The sequence below is a fragment of the Anguilla anguilla genome, chromosome 10 (genome assembly GCF_013347855.1).
Source record: "Anguilla anguilla isolate fAngAng1 chromosome 10, fAngAng1.pri, whole genome shotgun sequence".
Lineage (NCBI taxonomy): Eukaryota > Metazoa > Chordata > Actinopteri > Anguilliformes > Anguillidae > Anguilla > Anguilla anguilla.
In genome coordinates this window covers 11409851-11428677 of record NC_049210.1, presented here as the reverse complement: position 1 = coordinate 11428677, position 18827 = coordinate 11409851, and the positions used below count along the sequence as shown (strand labels likewise).

General features: G+C 48.9%; 1 protein-coding gene across 2 annotated transcripts in view; it reads right to left on the bottom strand.

The window, feature by feature from the left end:
* The window catches only part of adam9 (ADAM metallopeptidase domain 9), a 37142-nt gene that overhangs the window by 3092 nt on the left and 15223 nt on the right, over positions 1-18827 (bottom strand). Inside the window, exons 5-21 of one of the 2 annotated variants that reach the window (XM_035378551.1) lie at positions 11420-11496; positions 9390-9609; positions 9183-9248; positions 6479-6550; positions 5886-6055; positions 5684-5765; positions 5338-5471; positions 5077-5248; positions 4326-4418; positions 3611-3806; positions 3182-3287; positions 2899-3082; positions 2171-2251; positions 1831-1936; positions 1517-1658; positions 916-994; positions 427-456 (exon numbers count right to left, since the gene is read on the bottom strand). In XM_035378551.1, the coding sequence (XP_035234442.1) occupies positions 427-456; positions 916-994; positions 1517-1658; positions 1831-1936; positions 2171-2251; positions 2899-3082; positions 3182-3287; positions 3611-3806; positions 4326-4418; positions 5077-5248; positions 5338-5471; positions 5684-5765; positions 5886-6055; positions 6479-6550; positions 9183-9248; positions 9390-9609; positions 11420-11496 (2010 nt within the window). The remainder of the gene's footprint in view (positions 1-426; positions 457-915; positions 995-1516; positions 1659-1830; positions 1937-2170; positions 2252-2898; positions 3083-3181; positions 3288-3610; positions 3807-4325; positions 4419-5076; positions 5249-5337; positions 5472-5683; positions 5766-5885; positions 6056-6478; positions 6551-9182; positions 9249-9389; positions 9610-11419; positions 11497-18827) is intronic. The other variant, XM_035378552.1, reaches the window with a different exon arrangement.

Sequence of the window (18827 nt, the reverse complement as noted above, 5' to 3'; positions counted from 1 at the left end):
AGTAGATTAGCGGCAGTAATTGAAGTCAAAAGCATGCTTCATTTTCTTTAAATCCAAAAAAGGCCACAAAGCCCGTCCCACAGGTGGCCAGACATCAGCGTTGGCATGTCCAGACCGCCCAATCATGTGGAATGTTGGTCTTCATATTCTGTCCAATCACTTCTGGCAAAAATCATAAGGCTTTTTCAGCCAAACTTCTCAACATTTCAGACCTATTTTAACACCCAATGTCCCAAAAGATAAGCAATGAGAATCAGGCCATGGCTGATGACTGTCCAATGGGTGATGGAGGGAGGGGCTTTGTGGCCGGTCCCTAAAATGTTGCGCCCATTGACAGACAGGTCAAAAAGAGGGCACAGGGTCCCTAAAGAAGCAGCGATGCACAACAGACCCACTCCGGAAGAACAAACATACTGCGTCATTTACCTCCTCAGGTGGTAATAACTGAACCTGGTGCTTTTTTACAGAGGGGAGAAAAAAGGAATCTCGTCATTTACCACATATCGTGAACACTGTAAAACATGCCTGTTTCTTTCACTTTGATGTCCCACACCAGGAGAAGATACATTAATAGACAGCTCACAGTCAAGAACACTTCTTAACCCATAATTATTCATATCAAAACAGCAAATACTTTTCCAGTTGTCCAAACTAGGCTGCACTATGACAAAAATGAACACATTGGTAGACATGATGACAACTCCTTTGGAAAGCTGGACAAATAAATCTGTGAAAAGATTAAGGCACAGAGCTCATGTATATGAGGCATCGAGAGAAGGAGAAAAGTCTTTTTTACCAGGCTAAACTATCTATGTTAAAAGATGGCTTCAGTTAGTTTTAGCGTTTATTCTGTTATCGTTGAAGCGGCACATGCGTGAGTGAACAGTAAATTCTGGGGGGTGGGGGGGCACTCACTCCGTCCTTGACGATGTTGTTGGAGTTGCTTCTTTGGGGTTCTCCCCGCCCACTCAGGGGCGGAGGTCTGCTGTTGGCCCTGTGTGGAAAGATTAGGGTCACAGCAGGCAGGGGAGGGAGCTGTGACATCACAGTAGGTAGCAGGTGCCACGGTAATCATGCTCCATGACAACATCACTGGGCTCTACAGCTCTCCCATTTTGAGTCTCAGCTCCTGAAAACTGTGTGCTAACTAGAAAAAGTTTTAGAAGTACATCTATTAATTGGGATGCATTAGTGTGCTCCAAAATTTTTCAATTTAGGATAACAAGTGCTCCTTAGAAAAAATGCAGAGCCCTGCATAAATATTAGGGACTGTCCTTTATCTTTTAAATTACTTATTCAGTTTACGGTCTTGCACCTTAGGACACTTTACAAGGCCATCTATGCACTTAAACTGGATTTAATATGCAAGAAGGTTCTCACAATGAAAATATGCACTTTGCCCTAATATCCCTGTTCTGCTATCGCTAGCTTTGGACTACTCAGCACCATGTGAGATGAATGAAATGAAGGTGGTGTTGTCATGGCGATGAATGTAGCTTTGCCGCGCGGTACTCACTCGTAGCCCTGGGACCTCTTCTTCCTGCAGAAGCGCCGCCGCAGCTCGTTCCTCCTGAAGAAGGCGTAGAGGCCCACGGCCAGCAGGGGCAGCACCAGGAAGAAGAAGACCAGCAGGCCGTCCCTGGTGGAGGTGTCCTTATCTGCGGAGGAGAGGAGGAGGAGGAGAGCGGGCGTCACTCCCGCAACACTCCCTCGCCTATGCAGCGGGTCACCCAGCTGTCCAAGTTAAAAGACAACATGCAGGGCCGGGACCGGGGAGGCTTCTTTCTGCCATTTTCTGCCAGCAGGGGGAGCTAAGAGCTATTTTCTCACCGTTCCACGTGGGGCCGCTGTCGATGCTGCCGCCGTAGCCCTTGGCCTCGCAGTTGGGAGGGGCCCAGCCGTTGTCACAGTGACAGTTTTTATTGCTGTTGCACACCTGAGGAGATCGGACACAAACACCAACCAATCAAACAGAGATAAGGATTTGCAGACAATTAAAATAAACAACTGAGTGGACTTAGTCAACTGTGTCCACACAATTGATGCGTCCTGTCAATCAAACAGGTGCACTTTTAACTACTAACTGATAAGAACAGAATAAGATTAATTGTGAACTTGTTTACTGAACTACATGGAAATATGTTGCTCATTTAACGGTGAGAGCACTTACACCATGACCATGGCATTTTTCCTGCACGTTGCAGTCGTACTTCAGAACGTCCACGTTCACACATTGGTAATTCAAACACACCTGGGGATTAAATCAAAGCAGCAGTGAATTAACTAATTCCCAGTACTTCTGGAGAAAGTGATATTGTTATTGAAAGAACCGTGGAGAGTTTGGATGAAATTTGTTTACAAAATGTAGTCACCTTGGGATATTCCCACACTATATGTACAAAGGAACCAACAACACCGGCAAATGGGGCTAGATATCGATATCATGAGGAAGAGCTTACACAAAGTGATGAATAGCCGATGTACAAAGCTAAAATTAATAAGTTGGCGATTGGGGTTCTTTGAAGACAGACAATTGTTATTCCAAATCCTGCCCCAGTCTATTTCAACTTCTAATCCCAAAAGATCTCGGTTCCCTATGATGTCATTTGAAAGGGGTTTGTAGGATGCTTGTAAGAAAAAATACATATAATTTAGAAGCCTAGCTCTGCCTTGGGTGGACCACAACTTAAAAGGGGAGTGTTGTTAATGGCTGTCCCCACAGAACTCCATATGTTCACAGTGATGAATGGTCCACTGCGTGAACCAATGTCCAATTCCCTTTTGACAGAGCAGCAAGTAGTTATGTCAAATACGTATGTTCTACATGACATATAATGATGCTATGATGCTATGAGCCTGGCTGGAGGGTCAGGCCCGACTCCGGCTGGGTCACTGTACCTTGTTCTCCTCGCACCTGGTCCCCTCGTTCACCATGCCCGGGTCGGGGACGTCCGACCCCAGCCGGAAGTCCACCCCCCAGCACGTGGTCCCGGCGATGGGCGTCTTGATGATGGAGGGCTCGATGCCGAAGACCGTGACCGTCTGCACGTTCTCGCACTGCAGCTTCCCGCACATGGCGTTCCTGCGGAAGGCCACGGTCCAGAGCGGTCAGCGCACGGTTCTGACACCCGACCGACCGTCGGCCGGTGCGGTTTCCTAACGCGAGCCGGGTCGCACTGACCTGCTTTCGCACTTCTTGTAGCCCTGACCCTGGTAACCGCAGTTCCCGAAGCGGTCTCCCTTGGAGTTGACGTCTTTGAAGCAGAGCTCCGGGGCAGCCTTGGCCTCTGCTCACAAAATGGAGGACTCACTCAGCTGAGGTTTGCAGAACATCAGCTTCAACGGTCACACTAACGCAACATTTTTAGTCTCTAGTGGACTGGGACACTAGACCATTTATTTTCCTGAACTGCAGCAAACATAACAGACCACAAGAGGGCGCTCGGACACAAATAACAAATCGCTCAGGTCCTAAGAGGGAATCTTTTCGTTCTCCCTGAACACTAGCTCTGCTCCCACCTCTAAACGAGAAGACGAAGCGAAATACACAGAAAGCTGATTCAACACAAAGACTGTTTCAGTGGGCTTCTCGCGCGAGGCGAGCACTCACTCTCTCCGAAAAGGGCCTGGCACTGCTTGTGGTAGTGCTGGCACTTCCCGTTGTAGCAGTAGGCCTGGCTGTCCTTGCAGGGGTGGCCGTCCTGCTTGAAGACGTCTCCCTGGCAGACGGAGGAGGAGCCGTTGCAGAACTCGGGCAGGTCGCACTCGTCCATGCTGCTCCTGCACTCCGTCCCCCCCGGCAGGAACTGAGGGGAGAAAGAGAGGAAGAGGGTGATGAGGGGGGCGGAGAGATGGGGAGGAAGGAGGAAGGAAAATGGCCGTCAGTGATCCACTGACTGCCTGGATGCTGCGGTGCAGAAAGTTCTATGTCTGCTGTCCGAAGTCAATACAGTAGCCCGGTGGTTCCCAACCCTGTTCCTGGAGATCTACTACCGTAAAGTAGGTTTTTACTCCAGCCCTAACGAAGCACACTCCATACAACAGCAACGTCTCGTTGAGCTGCTTATTAGTAGAGTAAGGTGTGGCAAGGTTTGGAATAAAAACCTCCAGGACGGTCAAACTCCAGGAACAGGATTGGGAACCACTGCAGTAGTCAATATAGCTGTGAGCACTTTTTCTACAGACATTTTCCCTGAATTTTCCAAGGACCTGGCTTGACATACTAAGCACCAGAGTGACGGGCCCATTGATAGTCCTGTTTGAGTGCAGCAGCAGAATGATATTGATCCCTGGGGGCGTGGGGGGGGGGCAGGCGGGAGGGTTACCTGACAGTTCTTGCAGCACACTCCATCGGCGCACTGCGACCCCGATGTAAGCTTGCAGGTCTTGGCCTGGCAGCAGGGGTCCTTCTCGCACTCCTGCGGGAGGGGGGCGGAGGAGAGGGGGGAGAGAATCGCGGGCGGGTCAGCGCGGCCGCCATGGCCCTCCGATTCGCCGGCACGCGCGCCCGGCCCATCTGCAGCGCTCGGTCTGGCCAGCGGAGCGCCGCGCTCAGACCTGGGGCCTGATTAAAATGCAGCCCCCGCACTCCCCTCCCGCAGGGCCGCGGTGCATATAAACAAGCCCGAAACGCCGACGCCGCTGCAATCCCTGCTAGCGCTCCAACAGGCACACAGGCTAACGCAGCGGGAAATGATTTCCTTAGAAGTGCAAAGCAGTACTAAATTAACCTCGCGGTTCAGGCCGTCGGCTTGGAGCTAGCAGCCTTTTCCCACAGAAAAACTCTAATTCAAATATAAATTACGTGTGTATGTAATGAAAGGACCGTTTGGAAATGAAAGATCCTTTCTGCCTGCAGGGCATGTAAGTGCATCAAGGGCTAATGCTTCAGCAGCAAACATCATCTAAGAGTCCCTGTGAAACCTACAACTTTAAGATGAGACACTGTTTTCATTTAATTTCTCAGAGAATAGCTTCAGGGTAGAGGAAGAGGCTCCAGACCGTTTCGGTTTCTAGGTTAGTCAGAGCTACGCTACGCTAACCGAGAGGAGGGCGGTGACGTAACCGCCCCTTCACCTTTTCGGAGCCGCAGTCGCACTCCTCGCCCACGTCCACCAGCCTGTTCCCGCAGAAGGGGGCGCTGTAGGCCTCGTCGGGCCGCGGGATGTTGAGCAGGCAGCTGCCGCCGCTCAGCAGGATCAGCTTCTCGAAGTCGTCGGCGCTGCAGCTGCTGAAGTTGCGGGAGCCGCTGTGAGGGGGGGGGGAGAAGGGGGGTTAGCGCTGAGGGACGGACCGCCACGTCTGCCGTACGCAGTGGGGGAGGGGGGGGGCACTCACGTAGCTCCGGAGTTCATGATGCAGCTGCCGACGGTGCAGAGGCAGTTCCGCCCGTCGTCGTGGTTCATGCCCAGGTTGTGCCCCAGCTCGTGGGCAACGATGGACGCAAAGGCCTGGACGTTGGTGCTGGTGTACTGTGGGAATAAAGTCAGGTCAGTTAAGAGCTTGGACACCGCACATCGCATTTTGGCTTGTTGACGCTTAGAAGCTTTTAGTCATTTTTACATCGATTCTCTTCTGATGCAAAACTAAAAACCGGTTGCTCATATACATGCTAATGTGAACATGCTCACAGTGAGTAACAGTGAGTCTTTCAGACTGTAGGGGGCGACGGTGAGCAGCGTACCGCGTTGATTCCTCCACCGTGACTCCGCGAGCACACCGTGCTGACGAACGCCATCCCCGCAGTGCCCCCGAAACTCTTCTTCCTGCAGAGCGGAGGCGGTACAGTGAGCCGTGGTGTGGGGAAACGGTGGGGATGGTGCGGGGAAGGGGCGTGGCGGTGTGGAGAGTGGGTGGGGCGATGGGGAAAGGGGGTGTGGACTCACAGGATGAGCTGGGCGCTGTCGTGCCTGCGGCGGTGCACCAGGTTCTGCTCCCTCCACTGGACGAAGCGGCCCAGGACCTCCCCCGCGCTGCCGTCCGTGTTGATGGGGTTCACCTGGCTCCAGATCTCCAGCCCCACCAGAACGACGCGGATGTTTAGGGCCACATACATCTGCCATCAAACAGAGGGAGAGCAGTTCACCACACGCACAGCCTCCAAAGATCCACTGCTCAAAATGCACATCTGAACATTCAGTGTACAACAAATCAATGCAACACAATCTATATATGATCAACAGAGGCTGTGTTCAATACACTAACTCAGGGGTGTCCGATCTTATCCAAAAATGGTCAGTGTGGGTGCAGGTTTTTGTTTAACCCAGCACTACATCACCCACGATTCTATTTATCGAGGTCTTGAAAAGTCATCCACACCGACCTGTTTCAGATAAGCTTGGACACTTCCACACTAAGGAAATCAGGCCTGACTTGCTTCCTATTGGTAACTTTTTTCAAAAAATGCAATTTCTATGGCCTCCGGCCCCAAAATCTAGATTGGCGCATCATCCTTCCTGCTCTGTGCAATGGGACTCACGCTGTCGATGTAGTTGGCAAGCTGGACCATCTCTTCCCGCACGGCCGTCTGGTTCCTGTTCATGTAGTTAAACTGGCTCAGAGGAAGGGAGAGAGGACAGCGTTGGCAAGGATCTACAGAGGTCACTTTTCACCAGCTGATGTTGTATAAAGCCAAAATAAACACACTAAAATAAAAAAAGACAGTGTCACATGCTTATTTGGTCACTTCTGCTGAAAAACAGCAACGTCAACGTTTGCTGCAACGTTTTCTCCTGTCAACGTCAGGAGAAAAACATTGCATTGTCGGATATCTAGTTTTTAGATTGCCACCTTTGAGAAACAGACAATAAAATTTGTTATCTGGCAAACTTGCCCTGTGTGACCATAGGAATGTTATCTATGTCTGACCCCCCCCCCCCCCCCGCCAACCCCCCCCCCCCCCCCTCCACAAACAGCAAAGGAAGCATCCTTGGGGCAATTAAGTCATGCTGAGGGTTTGTTTTTTTTCCCCCTCCCCTTAAAATTCAAAGGGTCCTGAAAACTTACATTGAAAGTTTTATTACTTTATTACTTAAAGAGACACAGGACACTCTGAGACCCAGCATGGCCAAGAAAATGCCGCACAAAGCCCAGAAAATGTCCCTTTGATTTTACGTTTGAATGCAACCTGTGATTCATTTAATTGAAAATATTAATGTCTCTATAGATAATGGTTGTTGTGGTGTGATAGTTGAAACCTACAGTTCTATGGAGACCATTCCAACTTGAAGCGGAAACCAACAGGGTGCGATTGGTTTTGTTACATGGAAAACATTTAGCCTGAAGGGCAAGATTACAGCTGGCGGCTTTAACAATTATTTGTCTACAATTCCACCTCAGTTGTTAGAAGCAGAAGTAAACTTCTAAGTTTTTAGGGCTGTTCAACAGCTGAGCAACATTACCTTCTAACATATTCATGTTTGGTCTCATTATAAAGACCGTGGGACAATTAATCATTTGATAATATCATAGCGCTTAGCCCTGCTTCCAACAACATGATGCCACTTTAATACACAAATTTGCAAGCCTTCACATAAGACAGCCCTTCTCTGACCCCCTTCCCACATCTCACCCATCCTCTCCACTTCTCTCTCAACCACTCCCCCCCCCCTTCTCTGGCAACACAATAAAATTTGGACCTTAACTCTGGGAGTCTTGAGTTTTTCGGGTGCTTAACTTCAGCCAGCTAACATCTGTTGCAGTGGAGATTCGAGGGATGATATCTGAAGAATCTAAACATTTCATCTGGGCCTGTAGTTTTGGTGTGTGTAGGGTCTGACATTTTTGTCTTGCAATCTGGCATTTTTACATTTTCATCCCTGACTTTCTGGAAGATTCAGCTGCCATTTGGTTTTTGAACTTTAATCTTGGTTTTCTTGAGATGAACCTGCAAGAAACAAGCTGTAGTTTGGGATTTTCTTTCATTTGTTTCTTTTGTGACTGTAACCTGTCCTTCTCTGTAACATTTCTTATTTAAGGCAGCTGACCTTCATCTTTAGATCAGGCATTGTATATTGTTGTAACTTAATAAATTTCTCAATTTTAATCTGGTTGTGAGTTCTATATTTTGTTGATCTAACAGGTTGTTCTGCTTATCAAGAAATTTGGCGATTTAATTGCTAATTAATATCTTTAATGATAATTACCAAATTATTAAATCAAATAAATATATTTAATATGTTGGATAAGTTAGACGTTTTAACTGTTGATGCACTTGTGTTGGATATTCAGAGTGCCGGACATTAAATGAGGGTGTTAGCCAGGAGAATTGCTGGATTCAGAACATAAAACATTTCACTCAGTCCTCACCGTCCCGACAGCATTTTATACCATTTTATCCCGTAAACCTGCTTGCATTCCACACATTACATTACATTACATTCATTTAGCAGACGCTTTTATCCAAAGCGACGTACAAAAAGTGCATTTTCATGATCGTAGACAACTGCTGAACACGGGTTCAGTAAGGTACAATTACTTATTTTGTACAGCTATTTCTAGCCGAGAACAATGAACACTATCCTGGTCTAACATCTGCAAAGCCAAACTAGGCAGAAGAATAAGCTACACTATTAGGACGAATACAATTTACCAAGAAGTGCAGGGATGGGGGCAACATGTAACAAGTGATAGGAAAAGGGTTTTTTTATTTTTTAAAAAATATATATACAGCGTGGTGGTGGTTATTCTAGGTATAGTCTGAAGAGATGAGTCTTCAGGCCACGGCGGTAGTGAGGGGGAGGTTCGGAGAGGGACGGGGAGTTCATTCCACCACTGGGGAGCTAGGGTGGAGAAGCTCTGTGATCCCTTTGGGTGGGTGGGAGGGGTTGCAAGACGCCCTGCTGCCGCAGAGCGGAGTGGTCGAGCAGGCACATAGAATTGAGTCATGTCCTGCAAGTAGATGGGGGCTGTCCTGTTGGCGGCAGTGTAGGCAAGGGTCAGGGCTTTGAATCGGATCCTGGCAGCGACCGGTAGCCAGTGAAGTGATCGCAGCAGAGGAGTGACGTGGGAGAATTTGGGGAGGTTGTAGATTTTTTTTATGGTACATTCACCATAACATTTCCCTTTAATCAACATACATATAAACTAGTAATTTGCTACAGTAGGCCGACTGATAACTGAAAAGAATGTTGTGACTAAATCACAGCAGGACAGCACATAAGCAGTGTGAAAGGTCTACTCACCCTGTCATTATCCACCACCAGTAGCAGCTCCACGTAGTGCGTCTGATGCAGCACAGCTCGTTTCCTCTAGAATAGCAGCAAACACAGGCATTACACACAGAGAGGGGAACATCAGCGCTATAGCAACAGTATTATATACAGAGGAACCTCAGGCCTTTAAGAGAGTGTCGGGGGACCTTCAGGGGAGGGTGGAATATGGTCACTCACTCTGAGCAGGTGGCTGACGGGGACCGCCCGTGGGTCGTGGTCATGGTCGTGGTCATGGTCATGGTCGTGGTCTTGGGTGTGGTCCGTCTCCGAGTGGGCCGTCCCGCACTTCAGCGGTTCCGTCCGCACGTCCTCCAGCCGGTACACCAGGTGCTGGAAGCCAGTGGAGGACTCCAGGGGCTCGATCCCAAAACTCCCATTGTCCATGTGGAGGACACCCCTGGAGGTAGCAAGCAGGCTAGTTAAGCACAATCCCACAATGCAGTTCTAATAAGCGCGTGTTTAATGCCTCAAACAGCTTTGACAACCGATGAGGAATCTAAGCAAGCCCACGCTAAACAGCCTGATGGAAGCTAGCTATCGTAATCACATTGCTTCTTGTTGGCTGACCTGTGGCATTGCCACTGGCCCAAGACGTGCTTGGATAAATGTATCCAACTCAAGGCAGGCAAACGGCCAGGCAACACAGCTCATTAACTGCCACACATCACCCAACTGCATTACGAAAATACCCCAGATCAAGCCTCTTGGCCGCAGCACAGTTTGCTCTCAGAGAAAACTTGCTGACCTGAGTTGAGGGGGGAAAGACATTTCACACAAATAATATAAAGAACACAATGGGGACTCCCCGTAGAGCAGCAAAACGCATTACATTGAGAGAGCCATTATCTACTTTCTCTTCTCGTTCGGGAGGACAAAGGAGCGCTCAGTCTATTACATCACCCAGGGGTCGCCGCTACCGCGAAACCCCGCGACCGCGAGGAGTGGTCCGCTGAAGAGGGCTCGCCTCGTTTCCATCTCTAACGAGGTCCATTCACAACGTTTAAACAGGCCTGCCAAGCGGCGCGGTGTGTAGGGCAGAGCAACAGTAAACAGACACAACCCCGCTCTCATTCCCCTTTCATGGAGAACAATGGCGTCCCTCCCTCCCTCCTCTGGCCTGGCCTGGCCCCGCCCGCTCTTGGCCAAGGCGGGGGGGCCGCGGACGGGGAGCGCGTGTGGTGCCTGGGAGATTTACCGGCCGCCCGCTGGCTTTCCTTCCAGGGCAGAGAGTGGAGGGCTTGCGGCCCTGTCAGACACTGGCAGGTGCCCTGTGGTTGGCTGGCTGAGGCCTCTATGGCAGAAGTAACAGACTACTTCCCAGCACTGCTTCTCTTCCTAAGGCTTATTATTTTACATACTTTTTAAAATGATTTTTAATTAGCACTACTATTTATAGTGCTACTACTACTAACAATAATAATCATGTTATTGCTCTGATAACAACAACAACAACAACAACAATAATAATAATAATGAGCATTATTTCCTACAGATGAGCCTGTGATAGTTCTGCACAGGGTTAGGGTACAGTAGGGGGTGTGACGGTGTAAGCGTGCCTGCGTTAGCTGAGCTAATCATGGCGGCTCAGGCCACGGCACACTTCAGGCCACCGCTCCCCCTTCACAGCCCAGCGGTCTCCCTCAGGTCCACAGAACAATCCCACCGTGCGCCTGAACTCACACTGTGAGGAAAGACCGGCTTTTCAGGAAGTTTCCCCCACATCCAGCGCCCCACTAAACGCTGTCCTGGAAACAAGGGGGGGAAAGCACAGCTGGCTGTAATTAGATCTAACGACCCCGCGCTGTTACATAAGGTAGACGGGCTGAGGCGATTCGGAGTCGGCGAGTGCAGAGAGAGCTCATCGTCGGCTCTCTCCTTCCGTCGAGCGGCCAGGAGAGGGAAAAACGAAGAGATGAGCAGGAAAATGGACGAGAGCTTCACATTGCTGGCAGCCGAGGTGGAAAAAGCCAGACTTCCCCTTAACCCTGCATGTGACAGTGCTGACTGGACGGGGGATGATTCGATGGGAGGGGGCCCCTGCAGACTCCGGCAGGGCCACGTGTAATGGAGGGAGGTTGTTCTCCCGCTGGACAGTTAGTAATCTTGACCCCCGCCCCCCCACCCCTTAATCCGATCCCCACCCCTTAATCCGACCCCCCCCCCCCCAGGCCACGTCACAGCAGAACGGGCCGCGTCGATCCCCTTACCTCAGGCCTGCGCAGACGCTGAGGGCCACAGACGAGCCCTCCATGTCCTCCACGTAACCCTGGTAATGGCAGTGATCCTGCCGGAGGGAGCAGAGGGCAAAGGTCACTTTCACACGCCGTACACGGGACAGTGATTGTACCAAGCCAAACAGGACCACGCCGTGACCAGGACCAGATGATGAATTCACTCATCTACACTGGCTTGCAGGGTACAGATAGCCAACCACACAACAGGATGCCTTTTTGCTGGTAAAAGATCACTGGCCTGTGGCTTTCACTTCAAGCGTATTTGGAACACTGATCAGGCCCTGTTGCAATGGCAGCATGAGTGTTTGGCACGAGGAGTTAGCAGACAGGGACAGTGGGTGGTCTGAACTGTTTGGAGTCACAATGGGACCCATAGATGGTGGAGGGGAGAGGCAGAGCAGATATAATTTTCCATGTAAAACATTCCTTAAAGGAGGAGGCAGCGTGCTTATATCTCCAAAGGGGGCTGACCAGAGGTGGAGCTAGAGCATGCAAGCTCTCCGCCCCTGTCCCTGTACTACGCTGCCTTGGCCCCTCCCGTCAAAAAACCTGGCAACCTCTAGCGTGCTAGCGACTGCATGACCTAATCGTCTTACCAGTGATGTGTTGCACATGTGAAGTTTTAGAAAACACTGCAGCCCAGAACACAACTATTGAAAAGAACAGCCTGCACACTATTCAGAGGATTGTTGGTGTTTACCTTCTGCAGTAAACCTCACTGCAGATCTCCTGGAGCACAGGGTTAAAAAGCTCTCAGCAAATACATTCCAGGTTAAACATTGGCTATGAATACTGTAATCGGGAAGGAGACAAACAATCTCTGAAATCCCCCCTCTCCAGACCAGACAGGATGGAGCTAAGTGTGTGTGTGGGCGCGCGCATGGAGCTGGGCGTGTGCACGGCTGGCACAGAACCAACTCTCCAGCCTGACGCAGGCCGTTACCAGGAACTGGCATCACTGCTGAGGGGCTGGGGCGGGGGAGGGCAAGCCTTTCTACTCCCACGCCGTACAAAAGAGCAAACGACAGGAGTACAAACCGACCGCTCCACAGGAGTTTCAAGCGGCTGCTCCTCCCAACCTAATCCCATAACCGGTTAATTAAGAGAAACATTTGCTTGACCGTTTTTAATTAACCTCTGCGTGTCCCGCGGTTATAAAGGGAAGCTGACATAAGGGGGCAGTGGAGGCTGAGAGAGAGGGGACACCCTGCCCTCCTCCGAGCGGGGCCTAGCGCACACAGCGCTCACTCTCAGGGGCACCTCGCAGAGACACGGGGCTCCGCTCCAGAGAGGGCTCCACAGAGACAGAGCGCCAAAAGGCTGTCTGATAAGCTCTCCTTTTCACAAGGGGATATCTATGGTGCTCCAATTCCACACCTCCAGGGAAGGACTGATGCTGTGCCCCTTCAATTTCACAGCAGATCCCCAATAAAGATTATTTCGGCGGGAACCAGGGATGAATTTTTTTCTTTTTCCCACGTATGCTTCTTACGTCAATAGCAGAGAAACCGTAGCGCAATCAAAGCCAGTCTACAGCTGACCCAAAGGAAATCAAACTCCCATATCCGGGAACGTTTTAGTCACGGAGAGAGAGAGGGGGATCCAACCGTATCCCAGAGGAGTTTTGGCTTGGCGCAGGACTTGCAGACAGTTCCTGTATCGCTCCCGCGGGACCACATATAAGACTTCCTGTTGCGCCGGGCATCGCACTCCCAGTCTATATTCTGAGGAGGAACTTCCTGCTGTCGCCTCCCTGGTGTGTGTTCGTCCACTGCGATTCAGCTGCTTGCCTCTTTAAATCACATCCTCAGCAAACAAACTCGTCTGGAGCCAGCAAAATATAAATAAATAAATACATTTTTTAAAACAGAATAACTTCAGTATTTTGCATTACAGTCATAGCGACTGGTATCAAAACAAAAAGCACCTTTATCACAGTAATTTAGCAAAAACTGAAAAATGAGTTCTGTGATCTACATTTCACTAGATGGAAGTAGCGATTAGCACCACATGACACCTAGCCAAATTGAATATATTACTTTCAGTCAAATTTAGCAAAAATGTGAAGAAGTCTTATTTGCCTTAAGTCTTGAGCGTATTTTATCCATCAATTCACAACCTTAAATCTAGCCAACAGATATTCCTTAAAATTGAGGGGGGGAATTATGGAAAAAAAGGTGAAAATTTCCCATTGGTGTGTAAGGTACAGTATGCAAGGTGTTAACAAGTCATGTTCATTCATATGAAAAGGACCTCTTGGTAAGTGGCAGGAGAAAAGGACCTGACCTCCCCCACCCCGAGAGATCGAGGCATTGTGTGCTGACTTGAGATGGCGTGTGTGGGGCCCACAATGGCAGATATTCTTCAGGCGGCAGTCGGGAATGACATGAGCCATTGTGGGTCACGGCAGCCCCCCCCTCCCCCCCCCCCCCCCCCCCCCCCCCGACAGGTTTGTCTCCCAGATGTGTGGAGCGTTTGTCATTTCTTACTGGCACTCAGAAGCACCCAGCGCATGGTGGGTGGTGAAGACCGAGCAAAAATAGGGAACGTGAGCATACCAACCGAGGGGGGGGGGGGGGGGGGGGGGGGTTTGGCCAGAGAGGCCGTCTGGAACACTCATCTCGTCGACAGCCTGAAAAGTCGAGGTGGCGACAAAAGACAGCCGAGGAGTCTGCTTCCAAAGAAAACGTCTGCCTTTAACTTCATGCGATGATGCCATTTAAAAACAAACAAACAAAAAAAAACCTGGGTGAGATTTGCGGCAGTTTGTAGGGCTGCTCACTCAAGTCATGCACGAGTTCTCATCCCCGCCACGGCAATTTCTCAGCCGTGGTCTCTTCTCTATCTCTGCTACCCTCTGCTTTCTACATCAATGAAGAAAAAGGAAAGCAGAGTTTCCTATACTTCACTGAGCTAAGGAATGTGGTGAACTACTGAGTAATTTAACCCTTCACCACGCTCACTGCTCAAACGCACCACGAGTACGTTGTGGTAAAAACGGAGAAGGATGGGTCACTGTGCAGAGTCTTTGGCTGTTTATGGTTTCTCATTCCTTTGTCCCTGGAACAAACTGAACTCTCACACTTGTAAGATCTGGCCGTGGGTTGTCAGAATGTGGAAAGGATGACTAATGAAGTGTCTTTCCGGGGCAGCCTCGGGAGGTGACAGAGAGGACAAGAAGCTGCAAACAAGCCCTCCCCTTTTTAAGAAGCCTTTGAAACGTACTATACATACCATAACTATTTCGGGTTTTCCAGTTATGAAAGTTAGAAAATGGGCAAGTTATAAAATGCATATTTGCTGAATTTGCCAGAGGAAAACCCCGCAAGTCTTCCACAGCAGAGAGAAGGATGAAATTCCAGTGGAGAGAAAATGAGCACTAGGGCCCGTTGTGTAATGGTGCCCTCTGCAGCAGGCACCACTGTGAGGCCCTGGCACCAGGCAGATCAGGCCCACCAGGAGTCTAAGACCGGGAGCCGCTTCCTTTTCTTCCCTTCCAGACCAACCCTATTATTCAGTTCTGAGACAGGACATGAAGGCAATGTCGTGGTGATGATGTCACGTAAACAGGAAATCCTGTTTAACCCTGTTTAAAGTGATATGAGCTTGTGATTCTAGGCATAAGAATTTAATGCTACTCATATTTCCTTCCTTTCTTCCTTGAGAAAGTGTGCGATAAATAAACAATATTGCTCTGGCTTCTGAACCGAGTGCTCAAGTACTTCAGCTTTATTAAATCTCTACGGTAGATCAACTTTGACACATCATGCACCAATGACCCTGAAGAATAAGTAATGACAGGGGACTTCAAATGAATTATCAAATATAATTTAAGTTTATGTTATTTTTCAGTCAGCACAAATATAGGCTTTATATCACAAACATACTCTTAGTAAGCAGCACAAACAGCACCACGTTAAGCTGTGAAAAAAACAGCCATAACTGCTTTCGGTGCCGTAACTCCCTGTTTTCCAGCACTTTCCGCCCACAGTGAGCAGAACTACTGAAGGAGCCGGAATGGCCACAGCGTGGCACGCGATAATCCATCCAGCACATATCCCAGGCTCTGATGCAATGGAATATGGAAACTGAATACAAGCTCAAAACCGGGTTCAAGGACAATGGAGACAGTTGGAAAAAATCCTAACTAATGAGGGATTTTATGCGTTTCACAAAGGGAAGACATCTAAAAATGAAAGTGTATGGGAAAACCAGGAATCCAGTCTGGAAAACTACGCAGCCCTGGAGCACAAGCCATGGGCTTGTGTGCGTGTGTCTATGGTCACACAGGAAGTGGTCAGCAAAGCTGGGGTCACCCTGATTTCACAATTCTAGTGAAACCTGCTCACCAATTACAGCAGATTGGACACTTTTACAGGGATGACATCAGCATGAAGAGTAACACCTCAGCCACCCACCAAAAAACTGACTTCACTGACAGCAATGTGGAAACTGTGAGCTGTTAAAATGTCCAGAGCACAGCACTGATCCTAGCTTCACTTGTCGCCATTCTGCAGGCACGTAGCTTTTATGCAAGTACAAACTGCTGAAAGTAACTGTTCCAAAATCCCACTGCCACCTTGTAACACGGACAAGGGGCACTGCGAGTCTGTGGGAGTAAACTAAACGGAATGACGAATTACACAAGCTGGCATCACTTAATTTCATCTGAACAAACTGTTTATTGATGCTCCCTCCCCCTTTTTCTCCCAACTTGGGAGTGCCAAAACGTGCTTTTCAACAGCGCCGTAGCCTCCGCCGTCGATTCGGGAGAGCGTAGGCGGGAGCGTGCCGCCCTCCTCAGCGCACGATGCCAGTCGCTGCTTCTTTTCACGCCGCACGCCACGCGTTGGGTTTTAGTGCGTACGAGCCGAAGAAACAGGCCTCGCGTGCAGCTCAACAGACGGACTTGTGGGCGCCCGCTCGAATAGCGGGGTTCCCCTGGGGCGTGAAGAGACGCCCTCTCCCAAGCCCACTGAAAGCCCACTGCGGCAGGGCTTGGACTGGGAGAGGGACTGGAGCGACATGGAGCCGAGCCTACTTGCTAAGCGGCAACATGAACCCAGATTCAGCCTGACCTGATCAGTTGGAGGTTTACATAATCATGCTTCTCTTCACAGCAAGAGTCTGATAATGCTAGCATCAACTGCTTGTCACCCTGTGGGGCTGCAGGCAACAACACCCACATTGCACATCAAACGGTGAGGCCCTGTGACCCTACAGAAAAGTAGATAGGAAGGAAAATGTGGTCTTGCTCATATATTTCCATCACCAAGACTGATCTGGTTGTTCAATCTGTATAGGCTCTGACGTCCATTTCCTGTTGTTGAGGTTGACTCTTGCGGTAGATAGTGTCTCTAGGCCCCATTGGCTCCTGCGTAACCAAATTCTGGGTCACATTAGCGCTATTCTCTCACAAATTTGACAGGGCGGGGAGCCAGTGATTCTCAGATAAAGTAGAGAGCATCGAAAGCTCTCTAAAGCTTACATGCTGCGATTAATTGACGATACCATGGTTCCTGTTTTGCATTAAGATTGTCAGGGCAGCCTGGCAACATGCTAATTCCCGAAGAACTGCTGGGAATCTCTGAGCCAGTGACAGGTATTAATGACATGTAAATCTGGGGTTGTGAGGATGAGGTTAAAATTCCAATTCTAACACTGGGAAATAAAAATAAACAACACTGCAGTTGTTACACATTTGCTTCACAAAGTCATTCCTTTGGGATCACAAGGAAAAAGAGATGGACCGATGAAATAGTTAACATAATGAAAAATCTGTTATTATAGAATCTCAAGCACTAGGCAAGAGATAGTCAATGATAATCAAACATGTCTTTGTTTACAACTCAGAAGTTAAATGATAACCTTGAACTAATTCTAAAAAATAAATAAAAAATCCATCCATCTGTTCCTAAGTGTTAATTGTCTTCTTGTGCCAAGTCAGTGAGAGGACCTGCTGGGGCTGTGTGGGCACACACACAGTAACACGTCCATCCAGACTGATACCAAAGCGGCCATTTTTATTCATTTGGTGTACTAGCAGTAAGTAAACTCACAGTATAATGCCGGAACTTTTCCAAAAGCCTGGTCTCCCACACTAGCTCTACAACTTCACTATTATCAAAAAAATATATTAAAAATTTAACTAAAATTCATTTCCAGGAAATTGAAAGGCACGCCTGTGTTCCGGGAATAAGTATTAGTCATGATGATTAGTGTGAGTAGCAGTGAGGGGTGTACTGCCCGGAATATTTTGGCCCTATTTCCATATCTACAGCGTAGCTGCATTACATTCATATTATGACGGGGAAGATTGGCCTGTGGCCACTCAAGTATGGTAAATTGGTAAATGGGTACATTTTACCCCAGTACACTCATCCACACTGGCTGTTTGCACATTTGCTGTTTCCTCTGAGACAAAGCAGTTGTTCCACAATCCCTAAATCTTTACTGGCCACAGCGCAAGCTAGAGTGCGAGAAAGAACAAGACAGAGAGAGAGAGAGAGAGAGAGAGAGAGCGAAGGAGAGAGCGAGGGACAGCGCGAGAGAGAGTGACTGAGAGAGAGAGAACATAGTCTACCAAGGGGACGCAGCTGGAAATTTTCTGGTCGACTTGGGACTGGTGAACACAAAACTGAAAAAAGTGGGAGCACACATGCAACTCATTGGTGGACATTACATCATCTACACTACTTTGGCAAAACTCAAAATGCTGAACTGCAAACAAAAGGTTTCAGATGAAACCTATTTCTCATTTCATAAGCTCATTTCTGGTGGATTTACAGTACAGGGTCATACCTATTATTTTAACAGGACATAACATTTAATGTTTTAATATAATTTTCAATAACTTTACCTTCATAACCAAATGCAATCTTAGCATGTCAGAAGGATGAAAATCTTACACAGCGTAGCCTATATTTGCAATAGATCTAGAGATATCTGGATATTAAAAAGTGCCTGCAATAACATTCAAAGTACATTCAGTGCAGTTTCTGGAATAACCTCTTCCTCAGAGATTTCTCCTCCAACTCTCAGGTCTATCCCGCTGAGGTACCTAGCAAACAGACAGCCCAGTTTCAGTTCTGGCACGATTTACTGTTCGGCAGTGAGTCATGCGCCCCGGAGGACTGTGGGAATCGGTGTCCAATCCGCCTTGACAGGAAGCGGACAGGACTCTGCATCAGTGCGATGACGCTGCCATGCCCGGGACCGCTGCTGAAGCACGTCCATACTGCCCGCGAGCAGTAAAACGTACAGCAGTGAAGTGTACCGGTCAAACACCACCTCCATTCTGCTGCAGCTACAGTCATTCTCCAGAACGACAGTGACAGACGACATATTCAGCATTCCTTCGCAAAGCTGTATTCTGCCCCTG